The following is a 15043-nucleotide window of genomic DNA, read 5'->3' as shown; positions in this document are numbered from 1 at the left end:
CCACAGTTCAACTCTGCCCAGCAAAACTCTGCTGAAGCTCTCCAGAATAAAACACACCTCAGAGCATCAGCTGACCTGGACGAGGTAGGCTCACCTTCCATTTCTAAGACAGATTTCCATGTGGGAAATGTACTTGATTTCAATGTGTGTGTGTGTGTGTGTGTGTGTGTGAGAGAGAGAGAGAGAGAGAGAGAGAGAGAGAGAGAATGAGAATTGTAGGCAGAATGGTAGAATGGCACTTCAGCCATAAAGCTCCCCTTGAGCTCATTAGTACTTCTCAGCCTTGCCTACCTCACAGGCTTGTTGTAAGAATAAAAAGACAGGGAGTTATATAATCTACCATAGACGCTTTGGAGGAAGAACAGCATGAACATGTAATAAATACCTAATATCCATTTCAATCACCCCTTTTTTTCTGAAAGAAGGGAGGGGGCATCCTATTATATAGGGCTGCGGCTGTAGCCTCTTAATTAAAGAGGGGGGCACACCCAGCAACCTTTTAGATGCAGGGTCTGCAGTTCTCCTACACACACAATATTTCCCCCCCTATCCCCTTTCATCTAATTACTTCAGGTTACACAAAGGTCAAGGGGAGAAGGTAAACTTCTCAGAACTGAAGCGGGTAAGCAGAAGGGAAAAGCCGTGCTGGCTGCCTTCTCTGGGCCCAAACTGCACGTGGGGTCAATTTGGCCCCCGGAATTTCTTAGCATCATGAAAGGCTAACTATTAATTCAGCCATGGCCAAGGTTCAAGGAGAGCCAAGACCTTTGCACATGAATGCCCTCTCCTCCTCCGCACCCCTCCAACGGCAAGCAATGACTCTTCATCGTTTTCTCTCAAATATAACTTCAAAGCAGAGGTAATGTCTCGTCGATTGGGAGGGGGAGTTGAAGGGGGGAGGAGAGTCAGCAACTGCCCTGCCCTGCTGATCAGAGGGGGCAAAAGCAACGCCAAGCTAAAGAGATGAGGGGGGAAATTGCCCCAGTGAAAGGAAGAAGCAGGCGGTTGAAATCGTTCCCTTTCTTTCCAAGGCCTGGAATCTTTCTGGTTGCTGGGTTGTTTATTCCTGGCAGAGGAGATCTCTCTCTCTCTCTCTCTCTCTCTCTCTCTCCCCACACACACCTCCAGCTTTCCTTTAGTATCCCGAAGAATAATGGGCATCTGGGAGCTGTTTCAAGTGGACTTTAATTTGTCTTAATGAAACTCACAGCAAATAATTCCCAAGCGCCCACCCCCACCCCTCTGTGTGCGCAGTGGCCACATACCAACCGAGCCACCCTTACAAGCAAAGCAGCCGACGGGGGGCGCGCGCACACACAAGCACGCGCTTTTGAAAAGAAGCCCCCCACCCCCTCGTTTATTTTTTTAAAAAAATGCGTGCGATTGCGTTTCATCAGATATTTAAAAGCACTTAGATTTTAAAGGTTTCATAAGCTTCTCTTTTCCCAACACGGCAGCCAGGATCCGTGACTAAAAATTAACTGGTGGCAAATGAAGCAGGTGGGAGGGGGGCGCGATGTGGAGGGGAGAGAGATGGATGGGGGGCAAAACAAAGTTTGCGCAAAGTAGCAGAACCGCAGAGAGAGAGAGAGAGAAACCCTGTCAAGTGATTGCGCTCTCCATGGAGATCCGAGGACCAATGAGAGGGGCAGAAGCTGTTTATAGGGGCGGAGCGTCTCCATAGCATCCAGAGAAGCCTTTCGGAGCAGCTACTTATTGACAGTCATTCTGTTGCTTACAAATCACAGCGGCTCCGGAATAAAAGGGCTCTGGCAGCGAGGGGCGTAATAATTCATCCAACGGGAGAGCAGTAGAAATCTACCCTATTTCCCTACCCGGCCCCCACCGCCACACACTTCACCCCACTGAATATTCGGCGCTTAGTAGTAAACACTTGACGGTAGTGGGATTCCTTCGTAGGAACAGGTAAGATAAACGGAATTATTTGTTTCTTCATAAGGCGGGGAGGGCAGGCCAGCTTTATTTCTCCGCCACGTTATCCTGGGGAGGCTGGAATCCTCCCAGCACACAATTTTTTTTTATTTTATGGTTCTGGCCAGACGTGAATGCAGAGGGACCCTCTCATGAATCCATCAACGCAAATGTAACAACACTTTCATTTAAAAGGGGAAGAAATAATCCATGGTAAGAGCCTTTTGGGGGCTTGATTGAATTCTGTGTTTTTCATGTGAAGATGGTTGGCATTAATCTTCATGTACTAGTTCAGGGGGAGTAAAGCTTAAATACAGGTACTCGGCCACTCTTCTTCTGGTTCTCCAACCTAAACACCCTCTTGTTATGCTTACATATGTGGCATACAAGATTCATAGGATTTCAAAGCAGCCCAGTCCTATGCATAATATACTGGGCATTAAGCCCCATTGAGGTAAATGGGGCTTACTCTCTGGGTACAGGATTACAGCCTTGAGCAGCCTAGGTGTGATTTTACCCTCTGCTCTATGAACCAGCTGAGTCAAAGCAGTCAGGTTTAAACCGATTTAGCTCCCTGCCAAATCAATGGGAGCAATTTACAACCCTAAGCCCATTACCTGAAGGTAGGTCCCATTGAAATCAATGGGATATACATCACATAATGTGTTTGGCACTGGGGTGCCACTTGCCTTAATGAAAGTGCTTCAACTTATGGATTGTGTTGCTGGAGGTAGATTTTCCTTTTTTTAAAAAATTGAATCACGTTTATCCCCAAGATAGCCTTGGAAATTCTAGGCATTATGGAATGGCATGAAACTCCCACCATCTTAACCATTTTTAGGGCAGTATTCATACCTCTGATGTTGAAGAAAACAAAAACAAAAGCTGATGGTGTTGTGCATTGAGTGAGGAATCAATGACAGATTTAAAACAGAGGCTACTTCAAATCACTAAGATGGAATCTGTAAAAGGGTTAGGGACTGTCAGGTTTGCAAGCTGAAGCATTTATGAAGCTGAAGAAATTTTTATTTACCTAGAAGGAGATACTAACATGTTCATTTCAGTTGCATGTTTCTAGCTGGGTTTTAAGTGTTTCAATAGGAACAAATGCTACTTAGATTCTTGGCAGTTTTGCGAAAAATCTTGCCACAAAAGAAAAAAAGGGGCATTTGGGTGAATTCCACCCATCTTAGGCTGTGGTCTGCATAAAGCAGGCCAGTTAAGCAGGCTGGTTTGAGAAGGGGATCCTACACCCAGGGATGGCTCAATTCTCTGGGATTACTTCAAGGGTATATTTGGCTCCAGTGCTTTTAGTGTCTGGCTAGAAAACAACCTGCTCAAGTGTTTGTTTGTGAGCCGCCCATTTGTTAGGGGCTTTGAACTTCTTCGTGTTATTGTTGCAGGATTGTCACCCCCCTGCCCTTCCCCCTTCTTCCCCCTTCCTGCTCTCCCACAATTCCTGAATGTTGGACTTGCCTATTTTGGCTTCCCCTGACATGACTGACAGCTGGCTGAACGTGCAGTCTGAAGAAGAGAAAGGCCAGGAAAGCAGCATGGCGGATTCGAGCAACCTGGACGACAGCTTGACCAGCCTACAGTGGCTTCAAGAATTCTCCATCATCAACGCCAACATGGGCAAGGCAAGCTCTTCCCCTTGCAGCACAGATCCTCACGGCTATCACAAGATCCCTGGCTCTGCTGCACCGTGTTCCCCTCTAGCTGGTGACCCGGCTTGCATGGGGATGCCCCATACCCCTGGCAAGCCAATCTCCTCTTCCACATCCAGGACTGCACACCTGCAAGGCCAGCCATTAGAAGACATAGATTACAAGACTAATCCCCATGTAAAGCCTCCTTACTCCTATGCCACGCTCATCTGCATGGCGATGGAAGCAAGCAAGAAAACCAAAATCACCCTCTCAGACATCTATAAATGGATTACAGATAATTTCTGCTATTTCCGCCATGCAGACCCCACATGGCAGGTAGGTGCCTAGGATGGGACAGCCCATACCTCTCTGCATTTTGGCCACCCAGTCATGTGGGTGAGGTTATAGTGCACTTGCTACTGTCTCCATGTTTTCTGTTGGCTATCCACTGCAGTTCATGACCAGCCATCCTCCCAAATCAGCCTTGATGCTTCTATGACTTGCATTATCTGACAGTGAAACTGTTTCACCACTATTTAAATGCTCATAATTTCCATGTGAGCAAGTGTTGTGTACACCTAATATGCTAATGAAGGAAATCTAAACTACTTGGCCAGAATCCTTAAAAATGGCCATGCTTAGAGCAGCAAACAGCTCCATGCATTCTTAACACACAACACAGTTGATGTTTAGTCGTTTAGTCATGTCCGACTCTTCGTGACCCTGTGGACCAGAGCACGCCAGGGACTTACTTGATGGGACTTACTCCCAGCTAAGTAGAGTTAGGTTTGCAACCAGGGGCTGGACCCACATCATACCTTTTGAGCACATTCAAAGCATTCACACCCCAAATAAATCCTGGGAACTGTAGCTCACCCCGACAGAACTGCAATCCCCAGCAGCTATGACAAACTGCAGTTCCCAAGATTATAAGGGGTGGTGGTGGTTATGTGCTTTAAATGTATGGTGGGTGTGCAAATTTAAACACTAGCACCCTTTTTCCTGGATCATCTTTTGTCATATATACATAATGTAAGGTTCCATCACTGTCAGTTGTGCCACCTTACAGGAGAACCAGCTATGTTTGTGGTCAGGTGGCTGTAAGACCCTCTTGCCACGAGATGAGGAACAGATCTCCTGTCAACCTTCTATGACATTAGAAAGCGACCAAGTGTTTGTAGTGTTCATGCTGCAGCTTCTTTCTGTGCTTCCTTCTCCCTAGAGTGCAATTACTGTTGCTTGGTATGTTTCCTATCAAGGTGTTTTGCCTGGAATAAGCACTTAGTAGCACACAGAGGTTGTGGTAAATGAGAAAGCAGAGCAATGTAAACAGGCATTTTCTCCTTTTGAAGGTAGCAATTATCTAACAAAGACTGCGGATGATTGAGAGAATGTCCTTTTTTTTGAGGCTCCAACAAGCGTAAAGGAAGTGCCATAGAAAGTACTGAAAAACAACACAGGGGCAGTTAAGGGGAAAAGAGAAGGAAACAGGTGGAGGGCAAAAGAAAAGTAAAGATGGCCAGAGTAGGAGCCAAGAGGCGGGTGGCATTGCCTAGAGGTGATTCTCCTCCAATCTTTCATTGGATGCTCAATGCTGATAATCCAATCAGTCATAAATGGACTTCTGGAGTCAATTAACTGCACAACTGGGAGGCAGGGGTACCATTTAGAGAGGGAAGGGGGCAGTCAACCCCACTCCATCCTTCATTGTGGATAACATGTGATTATTCCCCACAAGTGTTTATATTTCTGGTTACAATGAGGTAGAAAAAATAGTCACAACAAACGCTCTCAGGATACCTGGTTTTTTAAAATAAATTTTATCTTGAATATACCCAAGAGTAAGCCTTGCACTTTGCTGTAAATCTTAATGCTCCACCCTGAAATGTCTTTGATTTTTTCCCAGATTTCAGTGGGAACAATCTTGTTAGGAGGGCTTTGGAAACCAGCTCTTTGAATATGGAACTATCTTCCATATTCGGTATCTGGAAGCTTAACTTCTTGTATCCAAAATTTAGTTGGTCACACAAGTAGGATATACTTGGCCGATTTGCATCATGCCTGGAGAGCATTTAAAACAAGCAACTGCTTCATACACTTCTAGGGAGAAAGAGGAGAAAAAGTCAGGGGTATAAATTTCTTTCCCCCCTATCCTACCCTTTGATCCACTGAGGAGGAAACACAAGTGCCAAAGAAATTGATGTGTCTTTTCTGTGCGACCTGATGCTTTCCAAGATTGACTGTGGAGAAGCATTTGAGATAAGGCAAAATAAAGATTTGAGAGAGGTTATTAGGAAAGAGGTGCATCTAAGTGTAGAATGGCTGGGATATTGGATCAGAAGTATGCAGTGCCTCAAATAGTCAAAGACAGAAATATTATAACTTTTCACTAACCTCTTGGAGAGGTGTAAGTAACCTGCAAGGTGTTGCTAGACTACAATTCCCATCATCCTTGATCAATGGCCATGCTGGCTGAGGGTAATGAGAGTTGAAATCCAATAACAGCATATGAAGAGCCAAAGTCTCATGACCACCAGCTGAACAGCCTTGGACATAAGACATCAGCCAGCAATGAAGGCTGTGGCCTGTAATGAGAATAAATTCACTTTTGTTACCATGTTAACAACAATATTGAAATAATGCATGTTGAGGCTCTCTCCCTCCCATAGCAAGCACTACAGTGTAAGGAGGAATCTCTGTCCTTGAGCACCACCTCCTTCAATTCCCAATGTCTGTGATACATGGTAGACTCATTTGTGTCTTTGGCTCCTTGAGGTTTAAAAATATTTGAGTCAACGGTAGGCTGGACAAGTAAAAGTTTGGGTAGGAAAAAAGAGGGAAAGTTTTGCCTTTCAGAAAATCCAAATAAAATTTGTTCACCAGGTCTTTATAAGGTACTTAACTGGACTCTATTGCTGTAGCATCTATATGGCTTGTAATTTTTTTATGTCCTTCAAATAGTCCTGGTAAGACAGTGAATCTGTAGCCCCACACCAATAGACGGAGACCCAAAAGTCAGCCTATTTCAAGCACCCACTCTTAATTCTATACCATGGACTTTCCCTTCTGCTCTCAAAGCACTGTTTTCTAAAAATAATAACCATCATCATCATCTCAGTCAAAGGAAAATGATGAGTACATATCATTCATTTCTGACAATTGATGTGACAGTTTGATATTCATGGGTAGTTTTAGTGTTGAATCCTTGAGGGAAACCCTCTTGAGATGTTCCTTGTCACATCATCCTTAAGATCATAAGAGCCAACTCCTAGGGGTTGAAGGGAATTCACCCCCCCCCCAAATTGAGGGGACCACCCCCCCACTAAGTTGATGGGCATTGTCATTCAAATGGTGTGCGTGCACCGCGTCATGTGATCAATTACAAGGGGTGGGGCTTATCTGGGCCCTCCAGTATTTTATTGAAGTTGGCACCCCTGCTTAAGGTGAAACAAAGAGTTTCCTCTCCATCCTAAGTGATTAGTGAAAGAGTTAGATTCTAGGTGGCTGGATATGATGGTGATGACATGACATGGTACAGAATTATTGTCATTCCATCACCTGTCAAAAGGCTGCCACTACACACTGCTAAGCTTGTTTCCAATCCTCCTAGTAGACTGTATCACAACCAGGTCTCTTGATGTGCCAAAACACTATTGCTTGCAGTCACTACAATAACGCTGCTCAGTGTAGTGGATGTTTCTGATTCCTACCATGGTCACAATGCATAAAACAAGTGTAACATCTAGCCTGATGAAGACTTCTGGAGAACTCAAAAGCTTGCTCACTATTTTCTGACATTCTAGTGGTCCTAAATCCTAATAAAGGTATTGACCAAAACTAAATCCATTAGGTTTCCTATGAGATTGGAACATTTTATGTTTTACAGAATTAATAACAACATGGGGATTAATAAGTACAAAAAGAAAGAAAGAAAAACCCTTGCATATTGATGTGGTTGATGCAAACTTTCCTGTTCTTTCTTTCCCCCTTTTAAAAAAACAAAAACCCAGTATTCACTCCCTCTTTATCGTGATGCAGGTGGTTTGATGGATCCTTGCAGGGAAGAATGATAAATATGCTAACTAGCTGGGTAATAATCAGCTTGTAGGCAAGCCCAGCAGATTTAAACTGACTCTAGCAGGGGAGAGGGTTATTCTCTGACCCTTGTAAAATTTCATTAAACAGTAAATTCTGACTCATCGGAGACCAGCGCGTTCACAGGAATTTCTTTCTTTCTTTTCTCCTTTCTTTCTTTTTCTTTCTTTTTTTTCTTTCTTTCCCCTTTTTCCCATCGTGCCCATGTTCTCACCCGCCTCGTCAACCCCAGTTCCTGTAAGTGCAGACACAAAGTCAAAATGTCATGCCACCCATAAGCAGGGGGGTGGGGGGATGGGGAGAGATTCCTGTGGGAGCTGTGTGCTTTGGAAAGGAGCCAAGATGCCCAGGGAGTTTCAGCCTAGAGGAATAGCTTCTTATTATTATTTAGCCCTCCAGGCATTCAAGCCTTGCTTTTGCTCTTTGGCAATACGGATTATGGATGAATAAGCATAAAGATATCCAGGCAACATTTTTTTTAAAGAAAAAAAAAAAGAATGAAAAACTCTTGCACACAATCTTTTACCATATCCAATCTCTTAACACCCTCATGGCTTTGTGCTCTATAAGAGGGTGTTATTTACCCAATAACAGAGTTTGCTTTCTGATTGTGCACATCACTCCAGACACGCACATTCATTCTTCTGAGGAGTAGCTCTATGGGAACAGTAAATGCCCCTTCTTTTGGTTTCTCTCTTTGTTGCTATTTTTTTCTAGAGCTTTTCTGATTTTTCTTTTCTTTTTATGATGATTCAGAGGGTGATTTCATATGAAGTCCATTCCAACCAAAGGATGTTCCATGGGTGCACAAATGTGTGTCGTACATGGGTGTGTAAATATAAGCAATCCATACCAAGGAGGCCAGTGAGTGTGCAGTGCAAGGGGGGGGGGAGTTATGTTGTGTCCCCTTTTCCATTTCTGTCAAATGAAGTGGTTCTTTCACAGTGTCGTCATATTTAGCACCATAGTGTACCATGGTAGCTGTGGTTTATGGGATAATCCTTGAGCATCAGACATGTTGGTTCACACATCATTTGAAGCTTAGCTGTGCTTCAAAAGGCGAACCTGCAGTGTGCTGGTGCACAGAGCAAAAACCGCAGCTGCTTCATTCCTCCCCTACGCCTGCCAGGAATGAAACCATGGTTTGGATTAGTGACACTTGAGAACCTGAGCTCACTGTTTGTTTTGTGCAAGCAAACCAGAAGCCAGAAGCCAAGAACAAACTTAGGTAATTTACAGTTTATGGTTTGTTTGGAGGGAGAAAAAAACAATGAGCCCAGGTTTAGATATAATCCTAGCAGCCTAGCATGAGCAGAGGAAGAGCAAAGCAGCTGAGATGTTAACAGTGCCTCAAGTACCTTGCATGTTCATTTTTAAACTATAGGTTTTTAAAGTGACACATCAGCCAGGCCAAAATCAGTTTTCTGGCTAGCATGGAATTTAAAAAACAATCCAACTATGAGGGCCATAAAATGTCTAGCTTACCTTTCTGGTCTCCTAAAGCACTGAGGTCTGTTCTCTTCTGATTTTGAGGAAGTGAGATGGTGATCTTCTTCATCTCACTGTTCAGAAAGTTGCTGTGAACACTTCTGACCAAAACTAGTGAAACAGAAACTGTCTCTTCTAGCACCATGGAAGGGGAAAAGGCGCTATTTCTACTACACTATTTCACTGCATTACAGTCTGTTCTGGTCCAGACCTAATATGTAGTCTCTTAGATTGAAAGAAACTATTCATTGTAACTGGGGCTGGGGAAACCCAGCCAGATGGGCAGGGTGTTGTTGTTGTTGGCATATTAAAGGAGACACTTGATCTTATGATGACTGACACTCAGGATAAATGGAGGACATCTACATTAGCTTTTTCTTATATTAAGGTGCTCTCCCCCTCCAGTAATTCTGAATGAGCTGGAGCTTGGGGGAATATAAATGTCTTTCCTTAAGCATCACTAAAGGACAGCAAGGCTGGGCATGTGGTTGCTTAAAAATTACTTCTCTTTCTTTGCCCTCCACCTGCAGAGATTGTTGGGGTGCCTTATTTCCAGAGGTCAATTTTCCTCTTAATCTTCCACATATGCCTCCATCAAAACTCTCTTTGCACTTTCTCTTCCACCATCCATATTTTTTTCTCGTGCCAACACTGGACTGGATCATTATATTATCTTGTACATCCATCCATACCTGTCTTCAGGCTATTCCACCATGGTTTTCTGGTTTTCTTTTCCAGCTGAAACTAATTTTTTTTGTGGTTACTGAGTATCATCTCTTTTTTTTAACCACATCAGTTGTTTTTAAGGATGTTTTGTACTTCTGTAAATTTTGGGATTCCCCCTAATAACTCTAGTTTCTCGGTGGCTCAGTCTTGGCTCCACTTCTGCTGGCATGTTTGTTATTTAAAGGAGTGATGGAAGGAGGGCAGCAGACTAGAAAAGGTGTGTCAATAAGAGAACGAGTGTCTGTGTACTATGAGGGAGATGAAAGACCCTTTTCACATTTTAAGTATTATTATTTATGAAAAGTTTTAAGTACAGATTTAAACAGATTTAATCTCATTTAGCTCTCTTCTTGACTTCCTTGACAACACCTTGGAAATGGTAGCTTTGCAAGAGTGCTGAGAATTATTTCTTAGAGACTTCTGCACAGAACAGCAATTTGAAAGCCAGGGTGTGCTTTGAAAGTCGTTTAAACTTGTAATATAGACACACATAAGATACCTATCTTTTCCTGAAAGCTCAGGGCAACCTTGAACATTTTAGCAGAATCAAACCTTGACACTAAGGGCAGATCCATACCCTACATTTAAAGTACATCCAACACATGGCTTCCCCATAAGAGTCCCAGGAACTGTAGTTTCCCCCTTGTTGTTGTTGTTGTTGTTGTTTAGTCGTTTAGTCGTGTCCGACTCTTCGTGACCCCATGGACCAGAGCACGCCAGGCACTTCTGTCTTCCACTGCCTCCCGCAGTTTGGTCAGACTCATGTTTGTAGCTTCGAGAACACTGTCCAACCATCTCGTCCTCTGTCGTCCCCTTCTTCTTGTGCCCTCCATCTTTCCCAACATCAGGGTCTTTTCCAGGGAGTCCTCTCTTCTCATAAGGTGGCCAAAGTATTGCAGCCTCAGCTTCATGATCTGTCTTTCCAGTGAGCACTCAGGGCTAATTTCCTTAAGAATGGATGCGTTTGATCTTCTTGCAGTCCATGGGACTCTCAAGAGTCTCCTCCAGCACCATAATTCAAAAGCATCAATTCCCCCTTACAGAGCTACAATTCCCAGCACCCCTAACTGCAGTTCCCAGGATTCTTTCTGGGAATTTCTGGGAAGTTCTGTGTGTTGAATGTGCCCTAACTCTATGCAATGCATGCACTAGAAAAAGCAGACAGGGTACTAAAGAACACCCCTCATCTCCCCACACTTGCCATTGGCATCTATAGGCCATCTCAAATGAAGGTTCTTACAAAATACTTCCAGTAAATATTCTGGTTCATGTCGCTCTTGTATGAATTTAAAGTGACATGATCTGACGTTCTTGGTTGATCATGATGGTTAAAATATCATGATGGGAGTTGAGGCACGAATCCATATATTTCAAAGTTGTATAGGATGGTCATTTATCTGTAGAAATATGCCTGGCTACGTGGCTCATTTAAGCATTATTCTATTCCAGATTCAGTTTCACTGTGGCAAACCACTTCAGCCTTCTTCCTTGCTGAAAAGACCTTCACTCTTACAGCTGATTCAGCCGCCTTCATTGTATTCACTTCAGTGTGGGTTTATGTTTGCAGTTACTGATATTAAAACTTCATTTTGTTTAATTCTGGTTTCAGAACTCCATTAGGCACAACCTGTCCTTGAACAAGTGCTTCATCAAGGTGCCACGAGAGAAGGACGAACCAGGGAAAGGTGGATTCTGGAAGATCGACCCCCAGTATGCAGACAGGCTGATGAACGGAGCGTTCAAGAAGCGCAGGATGCCCCCCGTGCAAATCCACCCAGCATTCACCGGAAGACTCCAGCAGGATGCTGGCTCCAGTTCATTGGCTCACCAGGCGGCGGCATCTTGGAAAAACAACAGCATCCTGAAAATCAACATGGAGTCTCAGCAGCTGCTCAAAGAGTTTGAAGAAGCCACTGGCGACCAGAACTGGAACCCAGCAGATGGGAAAATGAGCCATAAACGCAAGCAGCCACTCCCCAAGAGGATGTGCAAGACAGCCCGTCTCTCCAGCTCCCCTCTGCTTACTCAGGAAGAGCAGACAGAGCTTGGGTCTCTGAAAGGTGACTTTGACTGGGAAGCTATCTTCGACACCACTTTAAATGGTGACTTCTCCACCTTTGAGGATCTGGAGATCACTCCTCCTATCAGCCCAATAACCAGGGATGTAGACTTGACTGTGCATGGAAGACATATTGACTGCCCACAGGAGTGGTGCCCTGCCGGGCAGGATTACATCCTAACTGAATCCAACCAGAACAGCTTGGACTTTGACGAGACCTTCATTGCCACTTCTTTCCTCCAGCATCCCTGGGATGAAGGGAGAAACGATTACCTCTCGAGTTCTGTCAACATAGATCCACTCTTTGAACTCAACGATCCTTCATTGCAGACGGAAATGAATGACTGGAGCAATGCTGGGTGTCTTTAATGAGTGACAAGAGCCCTGGCTGGAAGGCTCAAGATCATCCCAGGTTGACCTGCTGTATGAACAAGATTGGCCCAGTGCTGCAGGACTTTACACTAACAGTAGAATCCTCTAGCAGACAAGACATCTTCATTCTTGGGACCACGTGGATCGCAGAGGTGTCAGGGGTGGGGAGGGAAAGATCTGGAGAATTTGGCAGGATGTATCTGAAAGCAACACACGGGGAACTCTGTACCCCAAAAGACAACAAAATAATAATAATACAGTACTTATTTTTGTGTTCTTTTAAAGAAATATGGAATTTTTCTACTTCGGGGGTGGAGGGAATTGAAAAGGGCATATCTTCCTTGCAGGGGAGGGCATGACATTTGAATATAATGGAATAGGATGGAAGAGCTGGCCTTTTCTGGTTACTAAGAACATGTTAGATCTGTGATTTCTGTAATTTCCTCTTCCTCCTTTTGTCCATTTGCTTCTCCCTCCATCCCTCTCTTCCATGTGAGTGTGTTTGCATTGTTTCTACCCAGGGAAAATTTCTTATAGGTAAAACATGGGACAATTAAGTAGCAGGCAAATACAATTCCCATCTGTATTCTAGGAATTTCAGCCACCAGTCTATCTAGGACTAGTTTAGATGTCGACATCTGTATGTTCAGAAATGAATCAACAAGGCAAGATCTTTCAGGCTTATAAAATAGAGAGCCTACTATATATCTATATATCTATTACAAAACCTATATTTTTAGCTACAGGGCACAATCAGTAGAGTATTTACAGCGGGGGTGGGGAATGAGGATTGTTTGTAATAATGTTAATTAAGATTGAAGTGTATCAAGCATTTGTTATACAGAGGGGAAATGTAATAAAATATGCAAGTGGGAATTCCTGCCAGTAGAGGATTTTTAAAAATCCACAAATGGGGACCTGGCATTCTCTAGACGGTCCTTTTTACTTATTTTTGTATCTTAAATTCTTTACATTTTTGCAATCTTGACTGTGTATACTGTAAAGCCTAGACATTTGAAGTCATGGCAGGCAGGCCCTTTAAAGTCTTGAACAACTAACAAAGTACCGTACCCTTTCCTAGCCGGAAGCTATGAAGGAATTTGTGTGATTAAAAGACAGACTCCGACAAATCAGTTGCCAACACAACTGATCAGTAATGAAGGGCTATTATTTTCCTCTCCTTTTGGCCAAGCGATCCCGGGTGGGTACTTCTAAAATATTCCTCTGCTTTAGTTAATGTCTCCTTATATTTGAGTCTCTAGCCAGCGAAAGTTTAAAACAAAACTCCGAATGGGCATGTTAATCAGTGGCTCTAGACTCATGGTGGGTACACACTGTGTGATAATTTGTATTCAGTGCTGGATGAAAGTGCACTTTTGAGGTGCCGTACATACCGACAACATCCCGCTGCATATTTTTAAAATGCACTTTTTTTTCAAAGTGAGGAAGGAACTACACATGTGCAAGTGCGGTGAGGTGTTGCACCATTTATTCCAGCGCTTGGGGGTGTGACTAGGCTACATGAATGGAGGGGAGTAGAGAACATCGCTGTTCACTGCTTCTTAAACCTTCTACCTGTATGTACAGATAGCACAGAGACTAAATCCCGCTTTAGGCAACGTTGCTGTGCAAAGCTATGTACAATGGCAAAGTGCTACATACAAAAGCACTCTGTGGAATAACAAGCCCTGTGCATTTCAAACCGTACGTGTGCCCATAGCCTTAAGTGGATGGTTACAGGCCAAAGGCTGTATATGCAGTGGAAACTGCAAATGAAAGCTTCCCCCTGCCTTCTTATTTAGCTTCCATCCTAGAACTGAAGTTGCCACCCAGCTAGGTGTTTAGCCCACAGCTAATGTTAAGCCAATAGTCATCTTAAGGTTTATGTGCATTCAAATAAAGTAAACTCTGCATATTCCCAATAGTTATGGAGATTCCCCCTGGGAACCTGGCAGTCTTGTCTGGAACATGATGATATTTTATAGGTATTTACCTTTCTGGAATGGTAGAGCTCTACTGTCTGCATTTAGCAGATGCAGAAACAGAGAGAACGTTCTTCAAGCAAACGTCAATCCTTTTTTCCTTTACTTCTCTGCACCTTCCTGAATAATGTACACCCACGTGCATTATGTTTTGAAATGTTAATGTTTCCATCCCCTTAATCAGACTGCCCCAATGATTTTAAGTGGGGAAAGGCTAAAACCTGGGGAGAAAAGTGCAGGCTTTCTGTTTGTGTGACAAATATGATGAACTGCGATAAATGCCTCTTTAGAACCGCATCTGTTCACATCAGAGTATTCTGCCCGCCCACCAGTTTATTTTAACAAAAGAGCTAGACTTCCAGGGACAATAATTTGACACCTAGAGATGGCTGCTTCCCATGCTACATTCTCTTTGTTCACAGTTTTTTAAAAAAATAACCCGCATCATGGACACAGATGAATCTGCAGAGAATCCAAGCACAGCTCTTTGCTTTCTGCCGCCAATATTAGTCCTGTGCTCACATTAGTGTGCAAGGAGAGATGCGGCAATGAAGCATTGTTATTTCCTAGCACTTTTAGTATTCAGCATGCTTTACAATCATCCTCACACCATCCCTCAAAGGTAGGCCATTGAATCTCTCTATAGGCAGAAGACTGAAGGCCATTCCAAATGGCCTGGGGTGTTTTTATGTGCAGTAAATGTGCATTTGGTTCTGAGTTGCTGCACACTGTCTATACAC

The 15043-nt window shown here is 43.6% G+C and overlaps 1 protein-coding gene across 3 annotated transcripts; it reads left to right on the top strand.

Annotated features, from left to right (window-relative positions):
• The first annotated feature begins 825 nt into the window (after positions 1–825).
• FOXJ1 (forkhead box J1) lies at positions 826–14727 on the top strand. Of its 3 annotated transcripts, none has more exons than XM_080995472.1 (4): positions 826–859; positions 1749–1926; positions 3336–3917; positions 11500–14727. In XM_080995472.1, exons 3-4 carry the CDS (start codon positions 3396–3398, stop codon positions 12316–12318), a joined length of 1341 nt encoding a protein of 446 aa, XP_080851598.1. In that variant the 5' UTR covers positions 826–859; positions 1749–1926; positions 3336–3395; the 3' UTR covers positions 12319–14727. The 3 variants fall into 3 exon arrangements, 2 of the variants coding, with proteins under 2 accessions (XP_080851598.1, XP_080851597.1); XR_013982979.1 differs by lacking the exon at positions 826–859 and having other exon boundaries at positions 1565–1926; positions 11500–14222; positions 14333–14727; XM_080995471.1 differs by lacking the exon at positions 826–859 and having other exon boundaries at positions 1565–1926.
• Positions 14728–15043: the final 316 nt, after the last annotated feature.

This window comes from Podarcis pityusensis (assembly GCF_964106645.2).
Source record: "Podarcis pityusensis genome assembly, chromosome: 2".
Lineage (NCBI taxonomy): Eukaryota > Metazoa > Chordata > Lepidosauria > Squamata > Lacertidae > Podarcis > Podarcis pityusensis.
This window is presented reverse-complemented; position numbering and strand designations above follow the sequence as displayed.

Coding starts and splice junctions, on each gene's coding strand:
- FOXJ1 (XM_080995472.1), top strand. CDS start 3,396: ATGTTGGACTTGCCTATTTTGGCTTCCCCTGACATGACTGACAGCTGG. Junction 3,918..11,499: donor ATGCAGACCCCACATGGCAG/GTAGGTGCCTAG, acceptor TTCTGGTTTCAG/AACTCCATTAGGCACAACCT.